The 12508-nt window shown below is 39.0% G+C and overlaps 1 protein-coding gene across 20 annotated transcripts in view; it reads left to right on the top strand.

The window, feature by feature from the left end:
- The window catches only part of ENTPD5 (ectonucleoside triphosphate diphosphohydrolase 5 (inactive)), a 53439-nt gene extending 41116 nt beyond the window's left edge, over nt 1-12323 (top strand). For 14 of the 20 annotated variants that reach the window (XM_072762009.1, XM_072762000.1, XM_072762011.1 and 11 more), the window contains 3 exons: nt 699-755; nt 4771-4886; nt 8762-12323. In XM_072762009.1, the coding sequence (XP_072618110.1) occupies nt 699-755; nt 4771-4886; nt 8762-8848 (260 nt within the window). In that variant the 3' untranslated portion in view covers nt 8849-12323. The remainder of the gene's footprint in view (nt 1-698; nt 756-4770; nt 4887-8761) is intronic. The other 6 variants (XM_072762017.1, XM_072762013.1, XM_072762016.1 and 3 more) reach the window with 1 other exon arrangement.
- The last annotated feature ends 185 nt before the right edge of the window (nt 12324-12508 follow it).

The raw sequence follows: 12508 nt of genomic DNA, 5'->3' as shown, positions 1-12508 counted from the left end.
GCTAGGGAGGAAACTAGGAGGGAAGCTGTCCTGGGAAGGGAAAGGAGAAAAGGAGTATTTGAAATGCTTTGGCATACGTAATCACTCTACTCTTCCCCAGTGCTGACAATTGAATGACATTAGTTGCAGCAGAGGAAGAATGAATAGGATTAAGTATCCTTTGGAGCTAGAAAATGGCCTAAACAGATACACATAAAGTCTTTTTTTTTTTTTACATTTTTATCGAGATATAATTGATAGAAAGTAAAATGAATATTTGAAGTGTACAATTCACTAAACTTTGACATATGTGTATACCTATTAAGCTATCACCAAAGTCAAAATAATGTCTCTTGCCCCAAAGAGTTTCTCCCTCCTACTTTATAATTTTTATTTCCTTATCACAATAGTAATGCTTTTTGTTAGTTCTGTGAATATATGTATGTGGTCTGTCATGACCTGAGATATGAATTAATTTCCTATTTCCTATTTTCAATTTTTTTAACAGGTCATTTTTTTTATTGTGGTTAAATAGACATAGAATAATTATAAATAAAATAGACTACACAGATTATATTGTATGGATATGTCATGTATATTTATCCCATTCTGTAATGTTAGAAATTTTATTTCCAATTTTTCATTATTATAAGTACCACTAGGATACATTTCCTTGTTTCCTTGAAAGCTTTTTGACATTAACTACTGTTTCATTTTAGATTATGAAACAGGGGGTGTTTTAAAAGTTGAAGATTTTAAAAGAAAAGCAAGGGAAGGTAAGTGCCAATGGAAGCCTTTGAAGGGAAGTCCATGAAACTGTGCCTGCCAACTCTAGTGACCTTAAAGTGACCCAGAGCACCACAGTCAGCAGAAAGCCTCTCAGAAGGCTGGTTTCCTAGTTTGACTAAGAATTAAAAGCATTAAGTGGCATAGAAATCCATGGGAATACAAGAGGCTTTGGGCATTATGGTGAAAATCTTTTCTTCTTTCTACATTTCTTCCTTCCTTCCTTTTTTTTTCTATCACTGAAATATAATTGACATACAATGTTGTATAAATTTCAAGTGTACAACATATAGATTGGAAAATTCTATACATTACCTGTGCTCACCATGATAAATATAGTCACTCTCTGTCTCCATGAAACATTATTACAATATTATTGACTATATTTCCTATGGTATACTTTTTATCTCTGTGATTTCCTTATTTTACAGCTGGAAGTTTATACCTCTTAATCTCCTTCACCTGTTTTTCCCATCCCCCTACCCATCTCCCTTCTGGTGACCACCAGTTGTTCTGTTTAAGAGTCTGTGTTTCTCTTTGTTCATTTGTTTGGATTTGTTTAGATTCCACTACCATATAAGTGAAATCATATGGTAGTTGTCTTCCTCTGTCTGACTTAACTTCACTTAACATAATACCCTCCAGGTCCATCCTCATCATCATAAGTGACAAGATATTCTTTTTTTTATGGCTGGGTAATATTTCACTGTGTGTATATGTGTGTGTGTGTTTGTACACACATAAAGAAGATACGTATGAATATATATATATATGGATATATATATATATATATATCCATATATATATATATGGATCAAGCCTCATGTCAAGCTCCTTGCTCAGCAGGGAGCCTGCTTCTCCCTCTCCCTCTGCCCCCCCATTCATGCTCTCTCCTTGTCTCAAAATCTTTTTTTAAAATGTTGCAATAAATATAGGGGTGCTTAAATCTTTTTTTTTTTAAAGATTTTATTTATTTATCCATGAGAGACACAGAGAGAGATGCAGAGACATAGGCAGAGGGAGAAGCAGGCTCCCTGCAGGGAGCCTGATGTGGGACTCAATCCCCGGGATCATGCCCTGAGCCAAAGGCAGACACTCAAGCACTGAGCCACCCATGCATCCCTGCTTATATCTTTTTTGAATTGGTATTTGCTTTTTTTTTTGGGGGGGGGGGTGTAAATAGGCAGTAGTAGAATTACCAGATCACATAGTATTTCTAAATTTTTGAGGAACCTTCATAATTTTATCCACAGTGACTGTGGAACAATTTGCATGAGGTCTCCCTTTCTCCACATCCTCACCGACACCTGTTATTTATTTTCTTTTTGATACTAGACATTCTGATTGGTGTGAGGTGATATCTCACTTTGGTTTTGGTTTGCATTCCCGTAATGATGAGTGATGTTGAGCATCTTTTCATGTGTCTGTTGGCCACTGTATATTTTCCTTAGAAAAATGTCTGTTCAGGTCCTTTGCCCATTTTTTTTCAAATACTTCTGTAAAGATTTATTTCCTAAAGTGAATAAAATAAGCAAATTATACTTTTTTGTACAATTCACATATTGTGTGAAATATTAAAACATTTTTTTTTTTTTTAGAGAAAAGGAGAGAGGGGCAGAGGAAGAGGGAGAGAGAATCTTTTTTATTTTTATTTTTTTAAGATTTTATTTATTCACGAGAGAGGCAGAGACACAGGCAGAGGGAGAAGCAGGCTCCATGCAGGGAGCTCAACGTGGGACTCGATCCTGGGTCTCTGGGATCATGCCCTGGGCTGAAGGCGGCTGAGTCACCCAGGCTGCCTGGAAGAGAGAATCTTAACCAGGCTTCATGCCCAGTGCAGAGCCTGACACAGGGCCCAATCTCCCAACCCTGAGATCATGACCTGAACTAAAATCAAGAGTCAGACGCTTAACCACATGAGCTACCCAGGTGCCCCTAAAATATAAATGTTAAACATTTGAAAGTTATATGAAAGTATGAATAAATTAGGTTATTCTTTAGACAAGTTTCAGGATTGAGAATGCATTAAAAATGATGGTAGAAGTTGAAGGTTGACAAAAATAAAACATGTATATGGGAAAAGGTGTTATCTATGAAGTTAATGGGTGGAATAATAAAGTTGGAGACATTATTTGCAGCATATAAAATCGATAGAGGTTAATATCACTAGCATATAAAATAGTCCTGGAGGGCAGCCTGGGTGGCTCAGCAGTTTAGCGCCACCTTTAGGCAGGTTTAGCGCCTGTCTCTCGTGGATAAATAAATAAAATCTTTAAAAAAAAAAATAGTCCTGGAAATGATTAACATTTTATATATAAAACTTAATGTCTAAGTATTAAGTCATCACTAAAGAAAAATAAGTTGTATCAGTTTTCTTTTGCTTTTATTACCACTAATAAGTTCCTATAAATGTAGTGCCTTTGCCCATTGTTTTAATAAGTTTGTTTGTTTCTTTGGTGTTGAGTTGTCTAAGTTCTTTTTTTTTTTTTTAATTTTATATATTTATTCATGAGAGACACAGAGGGAGAGGCAGAGACATAGGCAAAGGGAGAAGTAGGCTTCATGCAGGGAGCCTGATGTGGAACTTGATCCTGAGACCACAGGATCTTGCCCTGAGCCAAAGGCAGACACTCAACTCAGACGCTCAGACATCCCGAGTTGTCTAAGTTCTTTATATATTTTGGATATTGAGCCTTAATCAGACATACCATTTGCGAACATCTCCCATTCAGGAAGTTGCCCTTTTGTTGTATTAATGATTTCCTTTCCTGTGCAAAAGCTCTCTTTTTACATTTTTTTATTTTAATTATTTATTTATTTATTTATTTTTAAAGATTTTATTTATTTATTCCTGAGAGACACAAAGAGAGAGAGAGAGAGAGGCAGAGACACAGGCAGAGGGAGAAGCAGGCTCCATGCAGGGAGCCTGATGTGGGACTCGATCCCAGGTCTCCAGGATCACACCCTGGGCTAAAGGTGGTGCTAAACTGCTGAGCCACCAGGGCTTCCCTTTTTTTTTTTTTTTTAATAAAGATTTTATTTATCTACTTGAAAGAGAGAGAGCACAAGAGAGGGAGTAGCAGAGGGAGAGGTGAGCAGGGAGCCCAACACACGGCTCAAGCCGAGGAGTGTGGGATCATGACCCAAGCCGAAAGCAGACACCCAACTGACTGAGCCACCCAGGCACCCCTGTGCAAAAGCTTTATAATTTGATGTAGTCCCAATAGTTTTTTTGTTTTTGTTTTCCTTGCTTGGGGAGATATATCCAGAAATATGTTGCTAAAGCTGATGTCCAAGAGATTACTGCCTGTTTTCTTTTAGGAGTTTTATAGTGTCAGGTCTCATATTTAAATATTTAATCTATTTTGAGTTTATTTTTATGTGTGATGTTCGTCCTTTTTTACCAAAATATATGGGAAATAGCCACAGAGGCTTGCTTGAGAGAATCCATGGAAATACAAATAATCTTATCAAAGCAGCCTCAGTGGCGCAGCGGTTTAGCGCTGCCGGCAGCCAGGGGTGTGATCCTGGAGACCTGGGATCGAGTCCCACGTCGGGCTCCCAGCATGGAGCCTGCTTCTCCCTCTGCCTGTGTCTCTGCCTCTCTCTCTCTGTGTGTCTCAATAAATAAATAAAATCTCTGAAAAAAAAATAATCCTATCGATTGGCCCTACAGTAGGGCTAACTGGTATTTCCCTGTCTTCTAGACCTCAGCCTTAATATGTAAGGGACTTAGTTGAATTAGGCCCCAAAAATAGATTATGAAAATTTAGCAAATAAACTAGAATCCCAGGTACATTTGAGCAGGTGAGATGGGACATCAGAAATATGCACGAGGCTGTAGTCTTGCAGAGGCTGTCAGTGCACACAGTTCTAGTCTTCAAGACTTTCAGGCATTGACCACATGGAGAATTCTGTTTGCTTATCCTAAGTCTGCATTTAGAGAAAACCGTACCCCTGCCAGGGGCTGCAAACTTGAATTCCACTCTTCACTCTCCCTTTCAGTGTGTGATAACTTGGAAAACTTCACCTCAGGCAGTCCTTTCCTGTGCATGGATCTCAGTTACATCACAGCCCTGTTGAAGGACGGCTTTGGCTTTGCAGACAGTACTGTCTTACAGGTAAGAGAGGACTCCACAGAATTGCAAAACAGTCTACTTATCTGGGAATTAAGAAAAGGACTTGTGTGTGTAGTAATCAGAGTGGCTGCAGGTGGAATTATGAGGGGTTTTTATTAGGACTATGGATAAGGAGTGGTACAAGACACCATGAATGTGGGAAATTAGCTTGATGCAATGGTAGTAGTTTCTAAGTGTATTCTCAGGCAAGCTTTCCCAGAGGTCACAGAGCAGAAAGGCTTGCATCCTAAATTAAGATGCCAAGTCACATGGTTTATTAAAACAAGTTCAAAACTCAAGGCAAGAAGCAAAGGGAAAGAAATGAGATAGGGTGCAGGTAGGTTGGAAGTGCCATACTTCTTAAATCCTGGGTTCATATATCCTGCCTCTCTCTCTGCTACTGATAGTGTGGTTATAAGGACTGGAGCTGATCAAGGGAGCACAGGGATAGAAGGTACCTGGGACCATCACCCAAATTTGCTCAATTTGGAGAGGCATAGGGGCAAGTACACTGGCCTGTAAGCATCCATTCACTCATTAGCCCATTAGATGGCTTTATTTGGCAGAGAACAAAAGGATGTCACCAGTGAGTGGCTCATTCAAGTTCTCATTAGTATTGAATGCCTTGTGTATATGCAGTATGTCTTATATACTTCCTTCAACATCTTCACATGTGCCTCATGTATTTAATGTCTCTTCAATCTTGGGTCACTCTTTGTCCTCCTATTCTGTCCATCTGTTCAGCACATGCAGGCTCCACTTTATCTGTAGTAACTTACTTACTCTAAACACATATGTTTCATCCATCCCATTTATTTTCTTCTGTACCATAATTGAATAATTGTACATTATGGTTACAAAGATGATTAAGATAAAATATTGTCCTCATGTAGCATATAGTCTATTAGAGGAGATGTGACTAAAATATAAGGATGGCACAGGCAACTTTGAACTTTGGGGTCACATAGGTAGACTCTTCTTTATTTTTGAAGTGCCCTTGCTTGTGCTACTTCTCCCTCCCGTTTCCTCAGTTCCAGATGAGTTTACATTGCCCCATTTCTTGTGTTATACAGATTTCATAAACTCATAAAATTTGTACTAAGTTATTTGGATTTAGTGTGTTTTGTCTGACAAGAATATCAGCATTTAAGGTGCTTAACAAAGAATTACTTGCCAATAGAGTCAGTATCACATAGTATCTAAAACATGGCTTCACTGTCCATCAAATCTGGGTTCACATCCTGATTCTGCAAGCTTACTAGCTCTGTAACCGTAAATGATTTACGTACCTTCTAACTTTTAGGTTTCTCATTCAAATTTAGGATCCTTAGAGTACCTATTTCATAGGGCTGTTAGAAAATTGAGATAATGTATGTAAAGCACAATGCCTAGCACAGAGTAAGTTATTAATATTGGTATTAGTAGTGTAGGCATTTCACACCAGTTGGGGATAGATTTGTGGTAAGAAAAGTCATCCTAAGTCTAATACATATAAAGTTAACTTCTTCTACTTAAGGATCAACAATAACCAAGTCATTTAAGGACAATTTTCTGCCATTTCTAGTGCTGGTATCCTTTTAGTCTTTATTATTTCAGTGGTAGCAGAAATAAATTCCCTGTCTCAGAGGTCACTTCACTTCAACATCTATACCCTTGGGCTATCAGCCCCCTCCTGAGGGCAGAGGAGCATTTGGGGTAGGGGAGGCAATTTGATTCAGGTGTCACAGGCTAAATCTCAAGATGACGATTCATGTTCTTCCCAGTTTTTGGCACAGTGACTAGTGTATATTTCATCAGATCAAACAGAAGTATTGAATCATAAGAAATTGGTCCTAGAGGGGCGCCTTGGTGGCTCAGTGGTTGAGCATCAGCCTTTGGCTCAGGGCATAATCCCAGGGACCTGAGATGGAGTTCTCTATCAGGCTCCTGCAGGGAGCCTACTTCTCCCTCTGCCTATGTCTCTGCCTCTCTCTCTGTGTCTCTCGTAAATAAATAAATAAAATCTTAAAAAAGAAAGAAGAGAAATTAGTCCTAGAAAGATAGACTAAATCCAGTCCACTGCTTTCAAAACATTTTTATGTGTGGTGTTATCAGTGGTGGGCATCATTGTTCAACAAAAGCTTACACAGAATGCCAGTAAAACTGATCAAAATGGAGCTATCAGGCTGAGGCAGAGGAAGGGGGCTTGGAACTCCTTCAGCATTTGGCCTCCCTTTCTCCTTTGAAGCACTTCCAAGAACTCTTAAAAAAAATTTTTTTTTTTAAGATTTTCTTTATTTGAGATAGAGCACGAGCTGGGGTTGGGGAGGAAGGGGCAGAGGGAGAGAGAGAAGCAGGCTCCCTGCTGAGCAGAGATCCTGATGCTAGACTCTATCCCAGGACTCTGGGATCATGACCCGAGCCAAAGGGTGACGCTCAACTGACTGAGCTACCCAGGTGCCGTGAAGTCCTAAAATTCTAAGGAAAACAGTTTGACAAATACTAATATAATCCTCTTGTTATGTAATAGAGGAAATCAGGTCTAAACATTTGCCCAAAGTCACTGAACTAATTGAAGCACAACCCGGCTAGAATGCCTTAAATGCCTTGATTGGGTTATTAGTGCTTAAGAAGTTTCTGTTGTTTACAAAGTATGAATTGAGAAGTTTAGTATGTTTTTTCCGACTCCTAAATCTATTCCTAGCTCCTCTTGTATTTAGTTTCGGGATCAGGGAAAGAATTCAGAAGCCTCTCTGTCTAAAAGGTCCTGTCTTACAAAAGACATGAACAGAAATCTCACAGAGGAAGACATAGACATGGCCAACACGCACATAGAAAATGCTCTGCATCACTTGCCATCAGGGAAATACAAATCAAAACCACAATGAGATACCACCTCACACCAGTGAGAATAGGGAAAATAAACAAGGCAGGAAACCACAAATGTTGGAGAGGATGCAGAGAAAAGGGAACACTCTTACACTGTTGGTGGGAATGTGAACTGGTACAGCCACTCTGGAAAACTGTGTGGAGGTTTCTCAAAGAGTTAAAAATAGACCTGCCCTACGACCCAGCAATTGCACTGTTGGGGATTTACCCCAAAGATACAGATGCAATGAAACGCCGGGACACCTGCACCCCGATGTTTCTAGCAGCAATGTCCACAATAGCCAAACTGTGGAAGGAGCCTCGGTGTCCATCGAAAGATGAATGGATAAAGAAGATGTGGTGTATGTATACAATGGAATATTACTCAGCCATTAGAAATGACAAATACCCACCATTTGCTTCAACGTGGATGGAACTGGAGCGTATTATGCTGAGTGAAATGAGTCAATCGGAGAAGGACAAACATATGTTCTCATTCATTTGGGGAATATAAATAATAGTGAAAGGGAATAGAAGGGAAGGGAGAAGAAATGGATAGGAAATATCAGAAAGGGAGACAGAACATAAAGACTCTTAACTCTGGGAAACAAACTAGGAGTGGTGGAAGGGGAGGAGGGCGGGGGGTGGGGTTGACTGGGTGGCGGGCACTGAGGGGGGCACTTGACGGGTTACGCACTGGGTGTCATTCTGTATGTTGGCAAATTGAACACCAATAAAAAATAAATTTATTATTAAAAAAAAATAAAAAGTCCTGTCTAGAAGGTCTGGATGAGACCACTTTCTGGTCCAGAAGATTCAGAGATCAGATTGGCAAGTGTAGGGGCAATAGCCAAGGCAGAAGGGAAGCTGTTACAGAGGAGGGTAGTGGGAAGCCTCCAAAGACTGGCCACTCCAAATTTTACCTTGGTTTGGCCATGTGGATGATCTTTGTAAATAGATCTGCCTTGTGTCATGTTTGCTAGAGTTGAAAATTGATGAAAATGTGAGCCTTTTTTTTTCCTCCTCAACAGCTCTCAAAGAAAGTGAACAACATAGAGACAGGCTGGGCCTTGGGGGCCACCTTTCACCTTTTGCAGTCTCTGGGCATCTCCCACTGAGACCAACCCCCCTTCTTCTAAGGACTTCATTTGCCAACAAGCTTTTTAAAAGTAAAAGAAGAAAGGACTCAGAAATGTTCTGAGCTAGTCTGAGGATAGCCTGGACTGAAGCCCAACAGCTGGATTCATCAGGTAGAAGGGGCTTTTGGACACAGGTCTTGTCCTTGCATCTAGAAATTTGGGTCAAATTAATTTTATACATCTAATGTGAACTGTTGATCTAACCACTCAGCTTGCACAGCTGGCACCAGAGTCTAAATCTTTGAGATTCTTTGTGTGTCACAGAGCCAAAATGAATAGCTTTGAAACTTGGAGAATCCAAGGACTAGTCCCTGGGAACCAAAGAAAAATCTCATTTCAGCCCTTTGAGTGCCTCATTCCTTTGAACATACTAATTTTCCTCTTACGTGTGAAACTAAGCCCACTGATTGCTATCCCATGACCTGTCAACACCAGTATTTTTCTCCTCCCTAAACATTGCCATGTCCTGCCCTTATTTCCACTCACCACCCTAAAAAAAAAAAAGAAAGAAAGAAATATCTGGCTTTGCTTTTCATGTGTAACTCAAGGGAGAGAAAAAGGTAACATATCTGAAATTATGTGATCCTGCTTTGTGCCAGTTCTAGTCAGCCAGCTGCAAACCATCCTAAATCTTGGCAGGTTGGAAAGCAGCTCCTAACTGTGCAGACCCCAGCATAAATAAGGAAGACATCCAGTTTCTAGGGACAGGATTTGGGGGGGGGGTGACTCCCTTGAATAACTACCTTCTTTTAATCAACTTTTAATCAGACAACCTTGAGATTAACATATCCAACTTTAAGGAATGTGTGTATTCAGTGCTAGTACCTCCTCCAGGCTAATGTGTTTATAGTAATTTCTTATCCTAAACATGTTTTCTTTGTATTTCTAAGAAATACATCTACCCTGGCATCTAGATTTTGGTCAGAGCTCCTTTCAGTTTTTTATTTTCTCCATTTATAGCAGTATCTCTTCCTGTCCTGGCCCTGATCATTTTAACTAATTTCCTCTAAATCATTTGCCTAGTACCACAGTTTCTGATATCCTTCTTGGGTGGTACCTAACATTCGATTTGGTTGGCCATCTTGGCCCACATAGGTACTATGGATTCTCTTTTTGAGTTTGAGCGCACAGAGCTCTTGATTTTGTGAATTGTTTCCCTTAAAATTCATTATCTTTTTTTTTTTTTTTACGTGACTATTATTCGCTGCTTGTCTATCCACTCAAGTGCTCTTGGACTTGAAAGAACTTTCTGTAATCTGGCTCTTTTGCCTTGGCCCATTGCCTCCGGCTACTTTCCAACAGAGAGTTTATATCTCCCCAAACTTGTAGCCTTCACAGAAGACTCTTTCAGCTCCTTCAAAAAAGATGTTAATATCCCTGGCTCTTACATCAGCTCTTGGGGAGCTTTATTTCTTAGTCATTCCATTGAGTCAATAATATTTAACATGTGGTATGTACAAGTAACTAGGCAAATTTCCATATCCTCATCCCCCAAATTTTAGTTGTTTTTTAATACAGTGTGGAATTTCTTCAGATTCTTCTGACTTTTATTATACTTAGGCCACTTTTATACCTGTTGTCTTTCTCAAAAAATGCTACATAATGAAATAAGAATCTTTAAGATTGGAAACAGCCAAAGATGTTGGCTGTTATGCGTTTGAGTCCCATGTCAACCTTCTGCCCATCAGAGAATTCCCTTAACACGTCCAACTGGTTATCATTCAGCTTCTGTTTAGGCATGTATTCAGAGAGCTCATTCCATTTTTGGACTGCACTGATGTTAAAAAAAAAATCCCCTTTATATTGAGCTGAAGTAACCTGTTTTCCCAGTGTCTTAGTTCTGCTCTAATCCCTCCTTCCACAGCCTTTCAGTCTTTTGATTAAACTCCCAAGTCCTTTATGGTCTCTTCTTTAACATACCATATGGCTTCTGGACCTATCTTGTCCAAAAAAGGAGAGTGTTAGAACTCTATACTCATCATATACTAAATGTTTTCCATATGATTAGGAAGAGAGACCATTTCCTCTAGTAGAAGCAAAGTTATTTTCCCAAAGGTAAGCTGTGTTCACTAGACTCATCCAGCTTGATGGACCCAGAGAGGTAATTCCATGGTCTTTACCATCACAGCTTGTCTCTGAAGCTTATCAACAGGCCAGGTGGTCTTCAGCCAATTCCTTTGGTCCTCCCAGATACCTTCAGAAAGATTGAGTAGATGCCATATAATTCCTGAAGTGTATCTACATATATTCTGGTTATCTTGATAAGAACATTTGGAGAATAAGTGTATCCATTTGGGGAGCAATTTGGAATGAGAATTTTTATTTCTTAGAAAAAACAATTTTTCTACAATATCCTTTCTGCCCTTTAGTGTACCTTTTGGGTCTCTTATTAAGGGGTCCTACAGAATCTAATATTGCTGGTTGTTTCCTTTCTGTAAATGTGTTTGTAATATTTCAAATACTAAGGACATGGCCTGTCACATAGTGGATGTTCTGTGTTTTTTACCTTCACCATCATATGATGAACATCCTGTGTAGGTTGTAGAGGTCCTTGCCTTAACATTCTTCCTGTGTGGCCTGATTTGGTTTGCATACTTCTGAAGTCCATGTTCTCCTTACCTGGGTGAGCCACCTTTCCATTTTTTGTTAAAGATGACCTTTTTCCCTATAGTGACCTTTCTGGACTCTGCCAGTACTCACACAGCTTTTCACAGTAACTGTCATATTCCATCTAGGCACATTTTTCCTGAGACTCCAGGAAGGTTCGTGACTGTCACTTTTTTAACATCTTAAAAATTTTCTGCATTTGCCTTGTAAAGCTTCCCCTGTTGTAACAAATTTCTCATTCCTTCAGGAATTATTCCAATAGCTTAGTTTGGTTCAAAAGCAGACTGTTTCTTCTCATTTCATCTTCAAATCAGACTTCTGAGCAAGATATTTTTCAGTGTACAAATCCAATGGATGAACTAATCTCCTTAAAAGAATTCTCTGGTACTATGAAGTGAGGTTTTTCAAAAACCCAAAGCAAGACACCCCTTCTCCTGCAAGTCAGCCACCAGTCTGCAAACAAACATGAACAGATTCTGCTGCTAATCGAATTTCCTTTTTGACCTGATTCCTTTTGTCAAACCTGTGCAATTAAATTATTTATTGTTTTATTACTGAACAGACAATGGTGTCCCAGAGAAGAACCATAAATAAAATTGAAACCTGGTGCTGTGATAAGGAAATAACTAACATTAATAAGATTTCTTTTCCATAAAGTCCAGTGTGCACTTTAACAAAGGTTCAAGTAATTTATGTGTCATTTGCATTGTGTTAGGGATTTTAAAACAGCAATTCTAACAAAAATGCATGAATTGGGTATTTTTAATTTTTATCTTCATTAGAAAGCAATTGTGTAAATTTATGACCAGCATTAAAAAGAATTACATAAATCTTTTTTATTATATAAGTTTCTGGTGTACAGCTTTATAATTCAACATCTGTATACACTACAAAATGATCACCACCATGAATGTAGTCACCAATGGACCATCTCCTCCTCTAGTAACCACTAGTCTGTCTTCTATGAGGTTTATTTATTTTGTTTGTCCTTTTGTTGAGATTTCTCTATATAAGTGAAACTGACTTTTCTCC

The sequence above is a fragment of the Vulpes vulpes genome, chromosome 6 (assembly GCF_048418805.1).
Source record: "Vulpes vulpes isolate BD-2025 chromosome 6, VulVul3, whole genome shotgun sequence".
Classification (NCBI taxonomy): domain Eukaryota; kingdom Metazoa; phylum Chordata; class Mammalia; order Carnivora; family Canidae; genus Vulpes; species Vulpes vulpes.
Note: the sequence above shows the minus strand (reverse complement) of the source record. Positions and strands in the feature narration are given on the sequence as shown.